Source organism: Chrysemys picta, chromosome 4, assembly GCF_011386835.1.
Source record: "Chrysemys picta bellii isolate R12L10 chromosome 4, ASM1138683v2, whole genome shotgun sequence".
Taxonomy (NCBI): domain Eukaryota; kingdom Metazoa; phylum Chordata; order Testudines; family Emydidae; genus Chrysemys; species Chrysemys picta.
Genome location: NC_088794.1, coordinates 96,956,928 through 96,979,617, shown reverse-complemented (window position 1 = coordinate 96,979,617; position 22,690 = coordinate 96,956,928). Strand labels below are relative to the sequence as shown.

At 41.4% G+C, this 22,690-nt stretch overlaps 1 protein-coding gene and 1 long non-coding RNA gene across 4 annotated transcripts in view; one reads left to right on the top strand and one right to left on the bottom strand.

The window, feature by feature from the left end:
• The first annotated feature begins 3,651 nt into the window (after positions 1-3,651).
• EIF2AK4 (eukaryotic translation initiation factor 2 alpha kinase 4) overlaps positions 3,652-22,690 on the top strand; it is a 72,037-nt gene continuing 52,998 nt past the window's right edge. Inside the window, exons 1-6 of one of the 3 annotated variants that reach the window (XM_008163160.4) lie at positions 3,652-3,962; positions 7,802-7,917; positions 9,222-9,324; positions 13,230-13,403; positions 15,399-15,479; positions 16,023-16,171. In XM_008163160.4, the coding sequence (XP_008161382.1) occupies positions 3,825-3,962; positions 7,802-7,917; positions 9,222-9,324; positions 13,230-13,403; positions 15,399-15,479; positions 16,023-16,171 (761 nt within the window). In that variant the 5' untranslated portion in view covers positions 3,652-3,824. Of the gene's footprint in view, positions 3,963-4,341; positions 4,473-7,801; positions 7,918-9,221; positions 9,325-13,229; positions 13,404-15,398; positions 15,480-16,022; positions 16,172-22,690 lie in introns of those variants that run through there. The other 2 variants (XR_010600650.1, XM_042841809.2) reach the window with 2 other exon arrangements.
• On the bottom strand, positions 6,875-9,081 carry LOC122172331 (uncharacterized). The gene is made up of 3 exons (XR_006172534.2): positions 8,949-9,081; positions 7,529-7,627; positions 6,875-7,008 (listed from the first exon to the last, which is right to left on the bottom strand). It is a non-coding gene; the product is annotated as an uncharacterized LOC122172331 (long non-coding RNA).

Genomic DNA, 22,690 nt, shown 5'->3' with positions numbered 1-22,690 from the left:
ACTACAAAGCATGGGGGCATTAGAGCTTCTCAAAGAAAAGGTCACTAGAATTTTTTTTACACGGGCAAAACAATGTATTTTTAACTAGCCTTGCCCTCAGAAATGGCAGAACCATTTTGACTGAAACTTTTCATTCCGTGTGAGACAGACATCTAGCATGGAAAATTTCAACCTGAATGGTTACCGTTTAGCAAAGTTATAAGCAACTGAAAACAGGGTCTTATGATAGGAAATGCTGGGCAACCTTAATATGTGGTGCTATCAGCCCTGCCTTTAATTATGCAATATGAAACATTTTTTTTCTACAACATTACATACACATGTTTAATTTTTAGCACTCTATCCTATTCTGTATATGCCACATAAGTAAAGTCCATTGATTTAATGTATATTAAAATTACATGGGGTAAGCCATACTTACTTCATGTTAAAGTATATAGCTCTTTAACAACCTGAAAATCAAAAAGAAATCTTACACAAAGTGAAAACATGGACAAATTGCTAAGAAGGAGTATAAAAGAATAGTCTTCCCACAAGCACAAGGTCTCAGTCTGGCTTCCCCAGCCTAGTTACTCCTTGCAAAATGACACCAACAGCCCTTCCAGTCCCAAGTTTCTACAAATTTGTCCTCCCTGAGTTCTTTTAACTATCAGACACTCAGACTTTTCCTGTTCGGTTCATCACCCCCTATGGCATGAAACCAGCTCCTCAGATACCAGCTTACTTTGGTCCCCAAACTCCACCTAGTTTCCACACCAGAGATGTGCTTGGGGTAAAAATAAACAAAAGGTTTATTTAATAGAAAAACCACAGATGCAAAGACAAAATAGTAAGGGAAAGCAAATACATACAAATTACACAGTAAATAAACATAAAGATGCAACCACAGGCTTTACACTTCCATGTTAGATGAATTCCCTTTTCTAATACAAGTTACCTAACGCCTTTGAACAGATCCTATAGATCTTTAACTATAGGACAGATCCAACGTTTCACTGACAGCTTCCTGCCTAGAGGCTGTCCCTCCGTTTCTGGATGTCTTTCACTTCAAACTCCTTCCATTTTAAAAGGGTTTGCAGGGTTTTTTTTTTTTTTTCTTTAGTCACTATACCTATTCAAAGTGGGGAAATCCCCAGTTGTCACAATGTCTTTCTATTAACTTTAATGGCCCATCCTAGACTTTTCCTGGGTTGTACAGGGAATGGGTACTTGAAGCTGGTTTCATGTAAACAACTGGTTTGGGAGGTACACCTCTACCCCGATATAACGCTGTCCTCAGGAGCCAAAAAATCTTACCGCGTTATATCGAACTTGCTTTGATCTGCCGGAGTGCGCAGCCCCGCCCCCCCAGAGCGCTGCTTTACTGCGTTATATCAGAATTCATGTTATATCGGGTCGCGTTATATCGGGGTAGAGGTGTAGTACCTCCCTGCCTGATTGCTTCACTGTCCTGTTGTGAGATGATGCTAAAGTTGTACCACAGTTAAAATGTATAATTTTCTCTATATGCCCATGTATACATTCATAACCATAGTCTGTATTCATAACTTATAATGACCATCAAGTTCAGAACATTACAACCTTTCATAAAAGACCTTACTCAGTATGTGTTATAGTACAATAATATTGTATACAACTGTCAGATGCAGTGTTGTACTTGTGTTGGTCCAGGATATTAGAAAGACGAGTGAGGTAACATCTTTTATTGTACCAACTTCTGTTGGTGAGAGAGACAGACTTTCAAGCTTACACAGAACTCTTCTTTGGGTCTCTAGACCTGAAGCTCGAAAGTTTGTCTCTCTCAACAGAAGTTGCTCCGATAAAAGATATTACCTTGTCTCTCTTGCATACAATCGGTTGATTTAACTGGTTATTTTTTGGGGGGAGGAGGTTAGAGCTTCTGCTCTCCAATGGGGGTGTCTGGACCCCAGCTGTTACAACCCTCCACACTCTTCTTAGTTCCTGGAGGGCTGTGGTCCCCCTCCCTAATGGAATTACATTCACTCATGGCCCACAATGATACATAAACTAGTAAGATCTCCCAAAGATATTGCAGGAAATTGCCATATTTGTCATATGCCACTTAAGTTTGCAGCTAAATAAATGACTTTTGCAGTAAACTCACTTGTCTGCTATATTGTGTCTAAAGAAGGCTATGTCCATTTATTCATTATTCCTGTATATATTTCTGTATATAAATATTTTTTCACAGAAAATAAAGAGGGACTGATGCAAATATTTACACTTCTGTTTATTCCCTGGAGACAACTACTACCAAATGGCACATTCTGCTATTCCTTATATAAGAAGGCATTAGAGGGTAGCTGTCTAGTACCTGCTGGTGAGTCTTACTACCTGGAGTTGTAACTACCTGGAAAAGGAAAAGAGTGCAGAATGCGTGTCCAACTCCTGCATGCCCAGAAACATAGGCACCAATTTTCTGATTTCCCAGGGGTGCTCCACCCACGCTCTGCCCCAGGCCCTTCCCACCCCTACCTTGCTCCAGCCCCGCCTCTTGCTGTGCCCACTCCGCCCCCACCCCTCCCAGCCTCCTCCCCCTCGCTCTGCCTCTTCCTGCCCCTGCTTCTCCCCATATCCCCCAGCGCCTCCTGCCCGCTGCTGAACATCTGATCAGCAGTGGGCAGAAGGTGCTGGGGGAAAAGGGGAGGAGCTGATCAGTAGGGCCCACCAGTGGGTGCTGAGCACCCACTATTTTTTTTTCAGTGGGTCAGGTACTCCAGCCCCGGAGCAGGCACAGAATTGGTGCCTATCCCTAGAAAGATCTGCAGAGATACACTAGGAGCACTGAGAAAAATGTGTCAGGACAGAGCAGGCATGATAATTATCTGCAGTTTTAAGTGATTCTTGCTTCTGAAATATAACAATTGCTTCTGCAATGATTTTGATGTCTACCGAATTTTATCTCGTTTCCTTATATTAAGGAATAATAAGATTTTATGAATTAACAGCTCTTCAATGTAACAAGATTTTGCACAATATAGTCTTTATTAATAGTAACCATACTTTGCCATTCTATAATTATTTTCATCTGAGGCTAGCTAAGCACCTTAAAAATACAGTGGAACCTCAGCGTTACCAACACCTCAAGGAATGGAGATTGTTTGTAAATCTGAACAAAATGTTAGGTTTGGTCTTTCAAAAGTTTACAGCTGAACATGAACTTAATACAGCTTTGAAACTTGGCTATGCACTGCATGAAATATAATTTTATTAAGCTTCTGGGGCTGGGACCACGTCTTCCTGTGTATTCATGCAGCACCTAGCAAAATGGGGCTGCGATCTTAATTGTGCCCACACCCCCAAAAGAAAGTGTATGAGAAGTCTCTAGGGTTCATAAACACTAGAAACTATCCGTTTACCTAACAGACTTTGAAATATTTACAATCTTAGACTGAGGACTTTTGGAGAGCCAGTTCTAGTAAAGTTCAGAGTATCATTTCCCCCGCGGGTGCTCCAGTCTTGTTCTTTCCTTTCCCCTTCATCTGTCAGACGGGGTCTGGGAGTATCAGGGCTGAGGTGGAGAAGCGCTGTGCAAATGTCAGGACATGTCCCGAGGCTGAGCTGTAGGGAGGAGGCCGTGAGGCCCTCGTTTTACAGGGCCTGAGAGGCGGCGGCTCCTCCTGCCACCGCGGGGGGCAGCACCAGCGGCGGGTGGGGCCTGCAGCAGAGCCCGGCTCCCAAGGTGGAAGGGCCGCGCTCTCGCTGGGGCCTCTGCCGCCTCCACGGTGGCAGGCGCCCGGTGCGGCCAGTGCTTGGCGGCGGCCCTGCCATGGCTAGCAGCGGCTCCCGCTGCCAGAGCTGACATGGCCCGGGTGAGCGGCGCGCCGGCGGCGGAGGAGGCCCCGGAGAGTTACCCGCTCCGCCAGGAGAACGAGCTGCAGGTGCTGGAGTCCATTTACGGACAGGACTTCCGAGACCTGCGGCAGGAGCGGCCCTGGAAGGTAGCGAGCCGCGCGGCCTGAGGCAGCCCGGCGCGTGGGGCGGCCGGGTGGGTGCCTGGCCGAGCCCCCGCCGCCCGCAGGGAGCGCGGCGCGTGGGGCGGCCGGGTGGGTGCCTGGCCGAGCCCCCGCCGCCCGCAGGCAGCCCGGCGCGTGGGGTGGGGAGCCCTGAAGGGAGCTCGGGTAACCTGGCACTGCTGCGACAAAAACTGTGTCCTGCTGGGGTGTCCCCTTGCCCTGCCCTTCCCCTCTTCCGAGGAGCCTGGGGCGGGGTTTCCGTACAGACCCCCCACCCGGGGGCCCTTTCCTGCCCCCCCCCCTGCCTCGACCCCGCGTCGCTCTGCTGCTCTCCACATAGACCTGCATGGAGGGGGCGTTGCCACTGCTTGAGCTAACCCACATCCTCTCGCACAGCACGCAAGGCGGTCCCTGCTTGGCCTGCCCAGCCAGATGTGCGCTGCTCCCTTCCCTTGCAGCCCCGGAGCTGGTGCTAACGTGAGAGCCCCGTGGGAGGTAAAAGGAGGGAGCCTTGTTCCTGGCACGCTGTCAGGCAGGCGTCTGTAGCTACCGCTGCACTGCAAGGTTCTGAGCGTGTCCCCCCAGCGCAGCTCCGTGCACCAGAGGGACCTTTCTTGGAAACCTGGCAAAGGTTTTCTTACTTCCCCTGCGGAGCAGGGTGTAAGCGGCAGGGCCTGCCTCCGCTAGCATTACCAGCACTGGTTTGGCACTACAGGAGCAGTGGAAAGTTAAAACAATAATGATAAACTGAGCAGACAGACTTCTCAGGCCACGTTTATGCTAGGGAGGTGTAGCAAAAATGATCTGTTTAACTGCATGCTATAGCCAAAACTCAAGCCAGTGCTGGGCTTTCGATCACAGTATTAATTAAACTTTTCAAGGAGCAGCTTTAATATTGAATTGAATTAATACAATTAACTAAGAAGCTGCTGACCCCTTGTGTAGACTAGGGTTGCCACGGGTGCTACCACTGAAAGTTGGTGGGAAGTTTTTGCTAAAATTCTCTAGTGTAGTAAAGGCTAAAATGGATTTCTTCCTTTCCTCTATCTGGAACTCCACTTGAGAGTTCTGTATATAGTAATCATTAAACAGAAATGAGCAAGACTGTTAATAGGGATCTGGGATGACGAAAGGGAATTGTCCCGTTGTTCTTCTCCCAAGAGCTATTTCTAAACATAACTAATGGATTCATTATCTATCAAGGAAAGAATGCGTTTCCCTGGCACTCCCTCCCCATCAAGCTGATACTAACCTAAGATATTTGTGTATGACACTTACTTAATGGCACCAGGGAATTATTATCACCTGCATGTTCTAGAATGATGTAAGTGAAATAAAAGGATAATTTGGGGTTGACTTTAAAGGAAAGCCCCTCCCATCCTCACCTGCAGCTGCTAAACTGATACATTTTTGTATATGATAATTCCACTCTTATGCTGTATAATTAATGTCATCCATCTCTTCCAGAAGCCTATGTAAAGTACAGATCATTTTGGACTGTCACTTAGAACTTTTTATTACTGGCTCCCCACAAAGGTTGCTGCTAAACTGACAGTTCTGTGTATAAAAATACTGATTGTGTGCTGTGTAAACTGTCTTTAAACTCATATGATCCTTAACAAATATACCTTTATTCATGATTAACAAAGTTTTGGTGGTGGTTCTCTTGTGATGGTCTGAGTAACTCCTAGATTAAACTAGGAGGTAAAGCCTCACTGTTTTCCCTATTTGAGTAACTCAGTTCTCTCACCCTAGCTAGTCTCTCAGCAGTCTTTTGAGAGAGGCACATCATTGCCCTGCCAAGATCAGCCACCATTTCTCCCTTTGAGCAGGGCATGCCTTCAGAACATTTTTAGAATGTGGTTGCTGACATCACCAAGTCCTTGATTTCTCAAGAACACCAGAAGCATTCAGCCTCCTTACTGGTCGCCCATTGTCTTCCAATTCTTTGATGGCCCTCTATATAACTGACTTTATAATTAATCCTCACCACCCTTTTTTAATTCTGTCTATAATTAATACTCTGCATATGTGATTTGCTTTTTAATTAATTGTCAGCATTCTTATTTCCTCTGTAGTTGATTAATTCCTTAATAGATTAATTACATACCTATTTGCTTACTTGACTCACCTCATAACTGGTTCTCTGCATTGATTCATATTACTGTTGTTTCTCTGCATATTTGTTGCATGCTATAATTGATTCACCATATAATATTTCCCTGATTATTTGGCTCACACTAACTTTCAATTTCACAATAATTGTTTCTTAGGATAACTGATTGATTAATATCATGACCAGTCCCCTACTCTTCTCTAATTCTTTCCATTCCCCTTCTAGATGTCATAGTCTCTTCCCACATATTCTCTGCTGCTTCCTCCTCACCTCCAGTGATATCATCTCAGCCCTGGCCATTCCTTTCTACCGTTCCCAACTCCTACAAACTTCTCTGCTGGACTCGCCACTTCCAACCTCACTTATCCCTACCCATGTCTGTTCCCTTCTTTTGCTACTCAGGAGTACCTGCAGTGTCTCTGAAAGTATCACTGCCATCCCTGACCTTTTATATCTGCCACTCCCCATATCTCTTGATTCTCACTGAAACTTGAGGTGGATATTTTCAATATGGACTTAATCTTTCCTAAATTATAGTGAACTAAGGCTACTTTACTCCTGAATAGAGAATCCACAGGTAGTTTAACATATTTTAACTTATGTGCATTAACTTCACACCTTTAGTTGATTCACATTAACTTTCCTGAGTGTCCCCATGTAGACAAGCCCATACACTCCTGGCCCTGAGGAACATGGTGGGGGCGTTGGAATGTTTCTAGCCTGTATTTTCCTCTTGTCGCTCTTCCTTTGTCATTCCAGCTAGCTCTTCTTTCCTTTGTACCACCATGTTTGTCATCTATGACTCACTTTTCTTCTGGCTTTTCTCCTCAGTAAATCCAGACTCCCAGTGTCAAAAAGTTTGTGTACTTTTTCCACTTTACTTTGAAGTCAGTTTACAAAGACTGTTTAAAAAAACTGAAAAGGAAAGAAAGAAAATAGTAGTTAGCAAAACTCTGCCAATATGCCTAAAATAAAAAAGCTCCATCTCTGTGCTCTAGCAGGGTTATATGGTAGCTGTGAAGGCTTAACACTGAGGGCATGTCTTCACTAACAACTGTGGCAGTGTAGTCATGGCTCTCCCAGCACTTTAAAAAAACCACCTCCACGAGGGGAATAGCTAGCAGCACTGGGAGCACTGTCTACACTGCCACTTTACAGCGCTGAAACTTGCGGCGCTCAGGGGGTGTTTTTTCACACTCCTGAGCAAGAAAGTTGCAGTGCTGTAAAGTGGCAGTGTAGACAAGGCCTAAGCGTAAGTTTAGATTTCTTTCTTTGTAGAATGCCCCTCTAACTTGCTGTTTGTGACATTCCACAAATAACTCTAAATTCCATTCATTTAAAAAAAATGCCAGTCACTTTTCACATACCTTTCTCCATTTAAAATATAGTGACCCACTGTTTAACCTCACCCATTAATCCCAGAACTCCCTCTTACCTAAATATGACCCATGGTAGGACACTACTTCTTCAGAATATCTCTATCTCCACTTATTCCATGAATCTTCCCACATAGGCCGGATAAACTAAGGTTGAACTGTTTAAAATAAGATAATCAATGGAGTTAGTTCACATGTTCACTAATCAATTGTAAATAAATTCATAGATTTTTAAGGCCAGGAGGGATCATTGGGATCATCTAGTCTGACCTCCTCCATAACACAGGATGGGATGTTCCTGCTTAAATTAAAAGTCTTGTTTTATATTTTAGGTAAAACAGCCTCCGGAAATCAGTTTAGTTCTGCGTCCTCAGGGTTTGACAGGTGACAATGAAGTTTATGCCAAAGTTGATTTGTGGGTCAAATGTCCCCAAACCTATCCTGATACGTGAGTGAAAATCAAAATATAGTCTTCTAATATTTTCTCTATTCTCTCCTTGACAAAAATGAAAGTTGAAGTGTAACATTGTGTTCATTGCCCTTATTCTTGCCTTGATTTAAATGTGTCTCTATTCGTTAGACATATAGTGTTGAAGTATAAAAGTGGGTAACCTTATCTCTATAATTAATCCATCCGAAAACATGTATCTGAGATAGAAGTATCCTCATCCCTTCTGTGATGTAGCTGCCAGTGAGTAATAGAGATGCATCTGCCAATTGGAGATTTAGGCACTAATTCAGCAAGATATTTAAGCTATATGTAACTTTAAACATGTGAGTATTTCCACTGAAATCATTGAGACAACTCATGAATTTAATGTTAACACAGTACCTTGCTGAATGGGGAACAAAATCTTCAACTTTAAAACTGTCATCTTATCATAGTTCTATCATCTGCTGGTCCTGTATTGTGCCGAATTAGCCTTTTGGAGGGCTAATGGATATTTCCTTTGAATTATGAAAAGGGTTGTTGTTGTGGGTGATCAGCCGCTACTGGGATTTGGTCTAGTAATTTTCTGGACAAGTATTGTTGTGTCAGAACACCCCAATAGTCCATCTGCCTCCAACAGTGGCCAGTGTCAGATACCTCAAAGAAAAATAGTATGCCCAGTTGTGCAATGATCTAACATATGGGAAGGGAAATGTTGTTCCTGATCAAGTGATGATTTCATTATACCCTGAAGCTTGAGGCTTGATAACCATTATAATTTTTGTTTAAGATAGTATAACTGCAGATGTTTTTCTTACTCCTATAAATGTCTCAGCTTTTAAAAAATGTTGGTTATTTATCTGAATGTACTTTATTGCAGTGTATTCCTCAGACTAATTATATATTGCTTACATAAAGAAAAAGGAAAATCAGCAAATCCAAAACTGCCATATCTTATGCTAGAAATATGTACTGCATTTTCAGTACATCCCTTTAAAAAAAATAATGTATTGAGCTAGAACTGTAGTTGTCACAAACTGTGGGGTTACCCTGATGGTGGTTCTGCTAGTTGAAACTGTTGAGTATTTGTGTGCAAGCAATTCAGATTATGTTGAATATAAAGCAGAACTTTTTTATAATCATGTTTGTAGATAGAGTATTACTTGTTTGAGTGTTGAATGACAATGGTCGGGTTCCTGAAAAAAAAGAAAAGAAAAAAAAAAGTTCTTATTGACCTGTCATGTGGCCTATATGGGTCTCCTTATCTGTCTGTACACCTTATCCTTAATAAGAGAACATTTCTTGTGATCTTTTTTCTCCAGTGTCCCTGAAATACAGCTGAAAAATGCGAAAGGTTTGTCAAATGAAAACATTGATTTGTTAAAATCCAAACTAGAAGAATTGGCAAAACAACGCTGCGGAGAGGTAAGAACTCTCACTTTGTGAAAAGCCTAATTGATCATAAATAGTCTTGAAAATTATGTATAGTAAAATGTTATCAAAATAAGGAACTACAAATACATCAAAACTAGAATGTGATTATAGATTATAGTAAAGCAGGGTGAGGGTTCTGTTCTTCCCAGAATGGTTTCTCAACTCAGGAAAGTTCAGTGTGCGCATCCAGCAAAAATAAACCACATAGAGACTGCGTTTGCATTCGCTGCCTGTCTAGGGACTGCAAGATCATACCCTTAGAATGTTTGTCATCTTATAGAAAGTAACAAGCAGTTTATAAAATTGAGAGGATTTTATACAGTTTGTTGATTTTTACAACGAAATTAAAATTTGTTGTAACTATTTAGTCAAAAACACTTTTTACTTGGTGAAGGCAAAGGCAGTGTGGTCTGGTGCACTCAACAATGGATTCTGGGACAAGAGATCTGGATTCTAACCCCAACTCTACTGGTCACATCATGGCTGTGTGCCTCAATTTCCGTATCTGTAAGATGGGGATATTAATACTGACCTTCTTTTGTAAAGCACTTTGAGATCTATGCATGAAAAGTACTAGTTAGACAGGAGTTAAATATTCTGATTATTTATATACTACAAAATATAGATTTTGTATTTACTTTTTTCAGATTTTAATAAACACTTCATGTATGTTAACTACAGGCAACAATGTAAATGTTTTACAAACTCAGTATCCATGTAGACTGAATAGATACTGAAATGATCCAAATGGTTGACAATGAATGTGGAAGCCTTTTGTAAAAGTAGTGTTTGCAATATGCATTTCTTATGTGCATGTGCATATTTTACATATAAATATGTTTGTGTTTAACTTGCTTGTTTTAACCTTTAAAAGGGAAAAAAAATAAGCAGCAGTAACTCCTACAATGTATTAAAACAGGAGAATATTTTTGCTACCATATGCCAGTTCACTTGGCACATATACCTCTTTTTCCATTTATACAGCTTATTCTTGTTCTATTATTTTTAATATGTTCTCTGATAGCTACTTTCATAAGAATTATTTTAGATAATTTTTCATTCAAATTGTGTTTAGTAATGAATTGTTACTACAAAACTTTTTGGTACCTTCTAGGAATTAACAGTTCAACATTGTACTCTTGATTTTTGTAATAGATGTGTTAATGATAAATGAAAGCAATATTTGAACTAAGGCAGATGTTCTCAGACTGCGATCTGTGCACCCTCGTGGTCCCCTGTGCGCTTGCTGGTGGTCCACGGAGAAGTGACTGGTCACATCATGTTGACATTCCTCATTCCTTCTAGCTGCTGTATCACATTAAAAGGAGCTAAAATAATCAAATAATTTCCTAATATTACTGTTCCATGTGTGCAATTTCCTGTACTTGCTACAGGAAAATATTATACAATCATGAATCAGGGTTATCCTTACTATCAGGAATGGGAGGGTGATCCCTGAGAGCCTCCTTATTAGATTGTGGTCCGCTATGTGGACCCCTCAAAGCAGGGTCCTTATCTTCCTACTCTAAGTAAGGGTGTGTTAAACAGTAGGTGGAAAGCTTTATTTCTAAACAAACATTCTAAAAAATACCTTCTTTATTTTCTCTCTCTCTCTCTCTCTCTCTCTACTTGCTTTTGGTTCAGTGATGCCGTAGGAAGGGTGTTTTTGCTTTTGGCACAAGCAAATGTGTTCATGTTGTGCTATGTCTTCTGTTCCACACTGGCTTCATTATTGCAAGCAATCCAGGGATTAAATATTTAAGATTCTTGGAAATTTCAATTCCCTGTAGGCAGACAGTTTAATGTGCTGTAGTCACATGCACACCTAAATTGAAACCAAACCCTGTGCTGTGGGTTTATCAGTAGATCACTCAGCTGAAAAGATGAAACCCTCTTTGTGCTGTTGCTTTCATTTTGGAGAGCTAATAGTGTCTTTCACTCAAAGGGTTAATTGACTTGAAAAGCCCATTACTAGATGGTGTATGGGACAGGTAATTGCCTTTCATCCTAGGTCACCAGCATACTGGCCAACATTTTTCAGATTACCTTCCAGGGGCATCCCATCCCTCCAATGTCCCCACAGCCCCTCCACTAATATCTTTCCATCTTTCTCATCCCACTCAGTGCACTGCCCTGTACTCTATAGAGTACACAACAAGGTGAGCAGAGTTCCAGCTGCCTCCTCCTCCGGGCCCCACCCCAGTGGGGCTATAGTAAACATGGCTGTTGGCAGTGGTCAGGGAGGCATAACCATAGTTACACCTGGTAAAGTGGAGACAAGATGCTCGCTCTTGGCAAGATGCTTGCAGCAGAACAAAACCCCTTGGGCCCACCCCCTCCCTGCTCCACTGTGTCCTGAAAGAGGAGGGGACATCCTTCATCCCCCTCCTGCTGTACCAGAAAGCCTGGGGAGAATGGGGCATGAACCACCCTGCCTGATCTCTGAACCCCCCTTGCTGCATTGAGGCCCTAGGTGAGAGGGGCTGTTCTCCATCCCTGAACCTTCGCCATCCATCCTCTTGCTCCTGCAGTCAAGGCCTGGAGAAGAGTGGGGCATAATCCCCTCCCTGACATACTGACCTTCCGACCCACCTACCAGTATCTGCCTCTACCTTGCGCTGCCTGGGCTCTACGCTTTCACTACCATGCCCCCCGCTTCATACTCCCCTTGTCCTACCATTGGCGGCCGACGCTGCCCCTCCCACGCTCCCATTGGCAGAAGCATAGCAAAGATCAACTACGTTACCCAGAATCTTGTGTGTCAGCCACACAGCGTATTAGTGTCTGCAGGAGTGGCGCCAGGGTTTTTGGCACCCTAGGCGGGGGTCCTTCCATGCTCCTGGTCGTTGTCGTCAATTCTGCGGTGGGGGGGGGTGTCCTGCCGCGCTCCCGGTCTTTGGGACACTTCGTCGGCGGGTCCCGGAGCGAGTGAAGGACCCGCCGCAGAATTGCCGCCGAAGACCTGGCACGTGGAAGGACCCCCCGCCGCCGAATTGCCACCCCCCAAATCCTGGTGCCGGTCACCTAAATGGAAGCGCCGGCCCTGAGTGTCTGTCACTGACTCAGAGAGAACACAAGAGGCTGATGCATGTGTGGCCAACACACATGATTCTGGGTAAGGTAGTTTTTATGCTGGAGATAACATTATGAAGGAATAAGGAAGTGTTATTTACTCCTTCTCATAATACAAGAACCAGGGGCCACCAAATGGAATTAATAGGTAGCAGGTTTAAAACAAACACAGGAAAGTATTTTTTCACGCAACACACTGTCAGCCTCTAGAACTCCTTGTCAGAGGGTGTTGTGAAGGTCAATACTATAATGGGGTTCAAAAGGGAGCTAGATAGATTCATGGAAGATAGGTCCATCAATGGTTATTAGCCAGGATGGGCAGGAATGGTGTCCCTAGCCTCTGTTTGCCAGAAGCTGGGATTGGGTGACAGGGCATGGATCACTTGATGATAACCTATCTATTCATTCCCTTTGGGGCATCAGCCATTGGCCACTGTCAGAGGACAGGATACTGGGCTTGATGGACCTATGGTCTGACCTAGTATGGCCGTTCTTACATTCTTAATACCATTAAAATAATTTGGTTTGGAAGAAGTTATGTTTTATCCAGGAGAGTGTTTGCATATTTGTAATGAAATTAGTGAAATTTTTTGAGAAAACTATCTTTGATGCCCTATTAGTGACCATCGTGTCACAGTTAATAACCATAGTTTTCACAGAGAGTGGTATAAGGAGAAATGTGTTAAATTCTCATACAACTAACTGAGCACTATCAATGATAATCTACTGACTTTATTGCTTTTCTAAAGCCTCATTATTATATTATTTTGTATTTTGAACTGTTTTGAAAACTGGGTGTCATTTGTGTTTACCTCTTTTTTTAGGTGATGATATTTGAACTTGCGGACCACATACAGTCATTTCTCAGTGAATATAATAAGCCACCTTCTAAGTCTTTTCATGAAGAAATGCTAAAAAATCAGCAAAAGGAACAAGAGAGACTGGCCCAGGAAGAACAGCGTCGGATGCAAGAAGCTAAGAGAAGAGAGGAACAGGAGGTAAAAGAATTAAAATGTTCATGTTCTTATTGTTTGTTATGAATATGTAAACTTTATAAGTGGATCCTTATATATATAACTAGTTGTGACGTTCCCCTCTGGTGTTATCTGGACCGGTGATCTGCTAGATCACTCCAATCCTTGATTCTGGGAGCCAGCCTTACCCTGCTCTGCTGTGAGAACCCCCACTGCTGGGCTGTTCACGCACAGCATCTGGCATGTAAGCTGCTCTTTGAATTGTGCAACCAAATGACACTATCCAATATCTCCAGTCCCAGACACAACACTAGGAACCTCTGTCTTGCAGGGTCCAGTTATGCCTGCTTAGGGTGACCAGACAGCAAATGTGACAAATCAGGACAGGGGGTGGGGGGTAATAGGAGCCTATATAAGAAAAAGACCCAAAAATCGAGACTGTCCCTGTAAAATCGGGACATCTGGTCACCCTGTGCCTGCTAGACACTGCAAGCTAATATGAGTTCGTCAATTTAACAAAGAAATTGATATGTACCAGGCTTGTTATCCCAAGGGGAGTCTCTGACGTGCTTCAAACCAAATGCACTGCTTCAGGTAGAATAAACAAACAGATTTATTAACTACAAAGATAAATTTAGAGTGATTATAAGTCAAAGCATAACAAGTCAGATTTGGTCAAGTGAAATAAAAGAAAAATTCATTCTAAGCTGACCTTGACACTTTCAATGTCCTTAAAAACTTAGATACTTCTCACCACAGGCTGGCTCGTTGCTCTTCAGCCAGGCTGTCCTCTTTGATCAGCACTTCAGTCACTTGGTGTGGTGTCTGTACATGTAGGTGGGAGAGAAAGGAAGAGCATGGCAAACGTCTCTCCCTTTTATCATGTCCTTTCTTCCCTCTTGGCTTTACCCTCCACCCCCCCCCCCCCCGGTCCCTTCAGAGTCAGGTGAGCATTACCCCATTGCAGTCCCAAACTGACCAAAGGAAGGGGGGTGACTCACTCGAGAGTCCAACAGATCCTTTGTTGTTGCCTAGGCCAGTGTCCTTTGTTCCTGTGGGGCTGGGCTGGGTTTGTCCTATACATGCCCTGATGAGGTGTGAACTGCCGCTCTGCTCTTGGAGAGTTTTTCCCTGGGCTTGCTTTAAGCCATGAGGATACATTTTCAGCCTCATAACTATATATATGAAATTATAACCTATAACATTACTGTAACAACAATGCTCAGTGCATCATGAGCCTTACAAAGACACCCAACATGACAAACTTTGTATTGGAAACCACACAATCATTTTACAAGGATGAACATGGGGGTGCTGGGTGTTCCCCCGAGGTACAGAGCGTCACAATAGTTTATAAAGGTTACTAGTTAATAGATATTTTAATAAATGGCTAATCAGTTGGTATAGATTGTTACAATGCAACAGGGTAATAGCTTCCTTATAACAATGACTTATAGTCATCAATAACACCTTTTTTTCTGGTGTGCTTATAACCATCAGTAATGCATATTACTTGTTATGATCTTGTTGTGGACATCGATTATTTTATTAACCTATTGTAAACCATTTTCTATATAAAGTTTTATTTATAAGAGTGACCATATAAATATTTGAAATGCATTTCATCTTCAACTACAAAGGGAGTCGGTGTGTTAGCTCACACCAGAACACCAGATACCCTGGAAACTGGTCTTGTCTTCATACCACATCTCCCTGCCTACCTGCAGTACCTCTGTTTTGGAGTATAATAAATCCGTGCCTAAAACTTCCTTTTCTTAGCATCATTAAGAGGCTATGTCTTTGAAAGTAATTTTCCTTTTGTTACCACTCCCCTTCTCTTTAAACATGGAATTATCATTTCCTTGAAGTGATTTGACTGAAATATTTATGCATCTGGGATTAGTAGATCCTTTTAAAAATCCTTGAAAAATCAATACTTTAGCTTTTTTCTCAGAAGTAAAATTAAAGCTTGTTTTGTGTTTTGTTTTGTGTTTCTAATGCCAGTAAAATGTATTTCAGCAACGTGAAATTCTTGATGAGATTCAGAGAAGGGAGGAGGAGAAGAGAGAAGGAAGAAAAAAGAAAGAAATAGCAAAACAGGTATTGTTTTTAACCTAATGTGCAAGAACACTTTGTAATATTTGCTATAAGCACTATAGCACATGATTATAAAACCTAAGGAGAATAAAATGAATACATTTGTATCACATGCTTTCTTAATTTTCTCTATGGAATATTTTTGATGGGTATTCATAAATTTAAGTAATTATTTTTGTTCTTGAAGTGTAGCTGTTGCTTCTGAAATTAATTCGGTATATACTGAATTTTATCTGTCTTATTGTATCTTTTCAGGGCACTGACATTCTGTATTAATTTATCCAAGTGAAAGATATCAAACAGATTAAATAAAGCTAATCTAGAATCTTCAATTTCAACATGAAATGACTTTATGGGCATGCCAGTGCATAATGCTGAAACCTTCCGATTCTCAGTCTTCTTCCCCAACTTCACATATGTACTCATAGTGGAAACCTACCATTTCCTTACCTAGGTGATTTTACAGGATGCATAGTGAAGTTAATCCATGCATTTTGAGGACAGAAGCAATCCTTTTACTTGTTTGTTTCTTTCACCTATTCCCAGGAACGTTTGGAAATTGCCACTTTTACAAGCCAAGAAAATTCTTTCAAAAGAGACACTGTAGGGAACAAATCTCCTTCCGGTTTAAATGGAGGTGCACTGGAACATGGAGGGAACAATAAGCATCGCACACATTCCACTGGGCGTTCAAAGTATGTAATGTTTCATTTTGGATGTGATCGGGTTTTTTACTATTTGGCAAATATTAGATTTTAAAGTGCTGTGGGCATCATGCAATACTTTATAATTAGGCTTGGAAGGATTATCAACATTTACTGATAAAAATCTAATCATCTGTTTCAACACACACACACACACACACACACACACACACACACACACACACACACATTTCTGTCAATGATAATAGATATATACAGATAGGCAAAGTAAGAAAAATGCTGCTTGAGAACTTATTAGATTGATTTAAGGATATTATATTTTGATATGTGATGTTGATAGTTTGATTGTCTGACCCCCAATTGTCTAATCTCCTCCCCATAATTTCCTGCAATTGAAAATTTAAATAAATAAATCTAGAAAAAAATGCTTGACAATAAACATTGATATTATCTGTTGAAATTATAAAAATTGAATTCTGCCAAGCCTATTTATAAGCTTTGTTTAAATTGGGAGTGCTTAACATGTTAGCGATAAGTAAAAAACTTCCTTGTGTGTGGGAGGCTTATCCATCAGTTTAAATTAAAAATATATATTTCTGTCCTTCGTGGCTATGAGGAAAACCTCTGACTGTGAATTGATGCAGTGATGTCTTCCTAAGTCTGCATTCTAGTGGCAATTCCAGGTGAAAATTATCTGGTTCCAATTGATCTGAGATACTGGAACAAAGCAGCAAATATATTAGTCTGTTCTGATTCATGTGGTTACTGGTCCTCCACTTGAAACCAAATCAATAACTAATTGAGACTACTTAAAGGAGTCTAATGGATTTCCAGTAAAACAGACAGATTGGAACGGTATAAGGTGTGAATTTCCTATTCCCAAATCCTGTCTTTAATGGATAACCTGAGCAGTTTGCCTGTGTACCATGGAGTTTCTCCACGTCAGAACAAAAAGCAATCCTCCTCCTCCATCTCTGGTCTCTGTAGTTGCTGCTCCAGCACAAGGCTCAAATGGCCTCTGTATCACTTACGCTATTGTCTCCCTTGCTGCTTGGGTGGGAATGGCTGGTGGATTCAAGTAGTGGTAGAACCAGAGCTCTGTCTCCAATTCCCACAGCAAAAACAGAGGATTCAGGATGCTACTGCAGGTTCATGTGAATAACTGTGCACTCACTGTTTTCAGTATGAACAATGGGAAGATTGGTGCACTATCTAAAAAATGCAGGAACACAAGAGACGAAGATAAGTTGGAAAACATGGAACCAACAAGACACACAAACTCTACCGCTCTATTCCTTTGCTTATGGTTGTTACCCATTCCTTTTTCTGCATATTACTATAACTTGTACTGTCATCTTATCTACAAAGCATGTAGCTCATCATATTTCTTTCACTCTTCTTGTTAGTTATAGTTTGTGTTTTCTTTTCCTCCTCAGATAGCTTTATTACACACTCCTTGATTAATGCACCTTTTAAAATATTTTCTCCACAAATATTTCACAAAAGTTAAAGATATCTTTAATAGAGAAGGCACAGAAGTTTTTTTTATCTGCTCACATGATGCTGTCACTGCCCTCCCTCTTCTGTCCTGCATTGTTCATATTTGACCACCATTATATTCCATAAAGCTTTTTTAATATTCCCCTAAATTGTCTTTTCTTCTCTTTAATAAGGTTTCACTAGGCTGTACTAAGATGATTTATTTGTGCCTGCTATACAAAAGACAAATGACCTTGATATAGGAAATCACAATAATACATGCTATTCTTATTTTTGTGTGTATAAACTGCATCTTCTGTATGGACTTGGCACAGTATCATTTATATTTTACTTGTTCATGTAAAATAAATCTTTTTTTTTAACTCTCCTAAATGTGTTGGAAATAAATAGGGACAACTGAAACCTCTCATGGTGCCATTGTTAGTTTCTTGTTGCAGAATTAACAAAATATTTTAGTTTAGTTTTTGAAGGTTGTCTTCACAACAAGAAGGAGTAGGGGTTTTATTTGTTAATCAAACCTTAAATTCTGGCCAAATAGAGTAATATCTCCTGGAAATTTGTAAGGGAACTGTAGATCTTACTAACTGAAATTTTCTTCATTTGCTAATTGCTTTTATCCCAGCTAATGTGGTTATTTTTGTCAGGTGACCCATGTTGTTGCTGTTATAAGTTTAAACTATCATCCGTTTCTTATTACTTCAGATACTTGTCTTGTGATGAATAGGATTTGCTGCACTAGTCCACCATCTCAGAAAAACAATTTTATCTATAAGAATGAGAAATGAATTACTTTTTGTCATGTTCCTAATTTGAGGACTGTATCAGTTTTAATTAAGGTCCTTGTAAAATTATGCAGTTTATTAAGTCTTTTAAAATGTTGGTTAGAAATGCTAACATAATATGTGCACCTGTCTAGCCAGATAAACTTCTCTTTTCTATGAGCGACACCTTTGCTGAGTTGGACATACAATCTTTTAGAAGGTCAATTTTGGTACATGCACTTTGGGATTGGACACTGGAAATTATGCAGCAGCTCCAAAACATTTTAAATCCCTAAATTTTAATGGACTATTAACATTGATATTTAAGTATTAATTATATAAATATTTAATATGAGAAATAATAATAGTCAATATACTAACTCCATGTTATTTTACTATTTTCTGCCTTGGAAGCTGTGGAGGCAGTTTGGGTTTAGGATAGTTACATTTCCTGAGTGTTTCTGCCAAAATGACTAGCAGTGATCTAGTTACATGATGACGTAAATTGTCATCTCTGGGTTTTAGCATTAACAGACCAATGAGATGAATGGGGCAGTTCACACCTCTGAGCTATTTTTTTCTGCCTGTGCAAATTCAGGCATTACATTGACTATGGCCAGGTCTACACTACAGACTTATGTTGGTATAACTACGTTGCTCAGGGGTGTGAAAAATCCACACCCTGGAGCAACATAGTTATACCGACCTAACCCCCCGTGTAGACAGCGCGATGTCGGTGAGAGAGCTTTTCCTGCCAACATAGCTACCGCGTCTCAGGGAGGTGGATTAACTATGCTGACTGGAGAAGTTCTCCTGTTGGCATAGGAACATCTTCACTAAGGCTGTTTCTACACTGCGCACCTTACAACACCGTGGCTATGCCGCTGCAGCCATGCTGTTGTAAGGTGCACTATGTGGTCACTCTTTGTCGCTGGGAGAGAGCTCTCCTGGCAACAAAATAAAACCATCTCTAGTGAGGGGTGGTAGCTTTGTCCTGCCGACAAAGTGGTGTCCACACTGATGCTTTTCGTCACTAAAACTTTTCTCGTTCAGGGGTATGTTTTTTCTCAACCCTGAGCGACAAAAGTTTTAGTTACAAAAGTGGCAGTGTAGACATAGCCTAAAGTACCGCAGCTGCAGCGCTGTATATGAAGACATGCCCTTACATTCAGCATGTGTTTTTATGGTTATCCTTATCACCATGAAGGGCTAGAAACGTATTTTTAAATAATGAAAGCTGAGATTTTACAGCAGGAGGTGGATTTCAAGGCATGGAGGGGATTCCATTTTAAATTATGCCACTACAGCATCGCAGAATCCATGAGGCCCTAGCTATGAGTGAGCAGTTTCTTATGGGACTTTTATGTTTGTTTTTAGGATTTCTTTTTAAACTGTACCAAATAGAATAACGTGATGTATTTATCTGATAGGGCAAATGAGTATTAGCACAGTAAATTAGTCAGCCCTCCCTAAGGAAGAATAACTTAGTAGTACTGTTAAACACAACCTTTCTCAAGTGCCCAAGGAGCAGCCAGACAGAAGTAGTGTTCCAAGGGGAAATGTGCATGTTGGTCCCTTGGAAAATAATTTGCTAGCACTAGTTAAATCCTAGGTCTGTTAATGAAGTTCTAAGGGGAATAGTGCATTGAGAATTCAGTTCCCCATAGTCTGTCTGTAGCAGCTCCATGGAGTCATCTCAGCAGCACACCAGTAATCTTGAGAGTAGCGTGGCACTTATTTTCAGAATTCTGCTTTTAATTTCTGTGGGGTTTTTTTCTGCTGTGATTTGAACTGAGGGTACCCAAACTTTGTCACATTGAGGGTGCGCATAATTTGCGTATAAATCTTATATAATTATTTTAGCAAATGTAAATGTGTACAAGCAGGGTAGCTTGTTTTAGAGTCTCCCTTGCTGAATAAAGATTGCTTGTTTGAGTTCACCAGCAATGGCAGCAATACGTGCTACTAAATCTTTAAATCGCTTTACAGACTTACTGATGGGTCAGTGAAAACCTGGTGTTGGTCAAGTTTATCTTCTCTTTGCATTTATAGGAAGTGTGGGGACTGAGGCTGCATTTAGTTCTTGGCTTTTGCTTTGAGCATCCCTCCTTTAAAACAAGAACAACAAATTGCCATATTTGTGTGCTCCCAAACAGTGCAGTTTCTGCTTTAGAATTAATTCTGCATTGCTTTGTCACTGGACATGTGTAATGATTCATAACTACTTGTAGATAGAAATTGATTGACAGATATGAAGTTTTATGTGCAACATCAATATTTGAACACTTCTTCTGACTTTATAAATGAAAGCCTCTGCGCAGTGGTTTCCATTTACTCTGTTGTCGTTACTACTTAAGCACTAGTAGTGTGCTTCATGCTAGTAGTGTGTGCAGAGAGCATAAGGGAAAACTCGCTGGGCATATTATCTCATTTAGATCCCCAAAAATTTCAGCCAGAATAGTTCAGCCATTTCTGAGAATGAGGCTAGAGAAAAGTCTGATGTTTTGCCAAAGTTAAAATCTGGTGAGCTTTTCTTTGAAAACCTCTATTAGCCCCATGCTTTGGAGAAGGAAATTGAAATTTGTCAGGGAGTGGCCTCTGTCAGGGATGTGTCTATTGCCTCCATGTGAAAATCTGCCCAAACTTGGCCCAATTATAAGCCTTTGAAAAATCTCAAGATATATTTTTGATTTTAGGAGCTAAAAATCTCTGAAGACTCCATCCTCACTAGGCATAAAGCCTCTCACAGCTCCTAGTGCTGTTCAGACTGTGCATATGCCATCCCCACAGAGCAACTGAGCATGCTCCCTCCATCCCAGCACTACAGGAGCAATGCTGGACCTCCTTAAAATTGCTGCTCCAGGCCAGGATGGAGCTAGATCCTGGAACTGTAAGTAGGGAGTGTCTCTTCTCTGCCCGCTGTGACCTAGACAGTGTAGAGGAGGTTGTTGTCTAATATAAATACAGAGGTGACAACAGCTGGAGCCAGGAGGGGAAAGGAATAGATTGTGATAAATTTAGTGAGACTCTGGCTGGAGCGGAGAAGAGAAAGTGGGACTGGGAGATAGGGGAAGGGGATTCTGGGACTGGCTGGGCAAGGAGACTGAGACATGGGCCAGGAAGTGGAGAGACTGAGAGAAGGAGCTGGGAATGCAGTAGAGAAACAACAAACTGGAGCTCAGAAAGGGAGACTGAGACTGGAAGCCTGTGTGGGGAGGGAGGAGGAGACAGATTAGGACTATCTGGGCCAGGAAACTGGGATGATGAACCATGGGTGGGAAAGGGATATGGCAGGAGGGATCAGCTTTCGGGGGAATGGGCAGAAGAGTCTGTTTCTACTAGAACATGTGCCCCTCCAGAGCCCAGAATGGAACTCAGGATTCCTGAATCTCACCATCTCTTTGTTGTCAGCAAATATCAGTAAAACCTAGGTGGAAATGGTGTGTTGAGTCCCCCTCTTGTGCTGCTCCAGGTAGAGGATAACTTATTAGAGCTATCAGTTACTGCATTAACTCAAGTGGCAGAGGTGTGTGCAGTGGATAGAAAGGATGTCAACATGAGGCCACATGATTAAATTTGTTTTTTTCAGTTTGCTTTTTTAAAAACCCAGGAAACCACACAAAATATGATAAGAGAATTTTACTATTGCAAAGTCAAACGCTCAAAAAATTAGTAAATACTAGTGCAACCTTAATTAATTTTCCTTGTGTGTATGTATTATTATACAGTCTTTAATTATGTGGCCACATACTATTTTTCTGCAGGACCCCTGATTTCATTCAGTTCACAGGGTGGACCTGCTGTAAGGATGAATTGGGGCTGTGTACTAAAGAAGGCTGTTGTCTGTAGGACCCTGCCTCATTTGTTGCAGAAGTAGGACGGTGTATAGTGAATGAGGCAGGGGAGTGTGCAGGAAGCGAAAGGATGGTCTCATAGTTAAGGGTAGTTGAATGCTGCCTTGAAGAATTGGATTCTATCGCTACCTTGTCCACAAAGTTCCTCTGTGACTGTCCTGTAGACCTAGTGGATCTAGCTTTAATAAAACAGTTGCATGTGCTTTCTTTCTTGAGGGTTAAACAAAAATTTTATTCATTCTTCTTCAGACTGGGAAAGGACATGCGCAAAGCCCTTTACATTTTTTTTTATTGCTTCACTACCAGTGCATTCCATGTGCAGTCGTCCCAGCTTTGGTCTCAGTTCATGAGGTTTAAGCATCCCAGTATCTGGATTCTGAATGCCTGCAGCTTTCAGAATTTAAATTGACTGCATAACTGCTCCAGTAAACGGC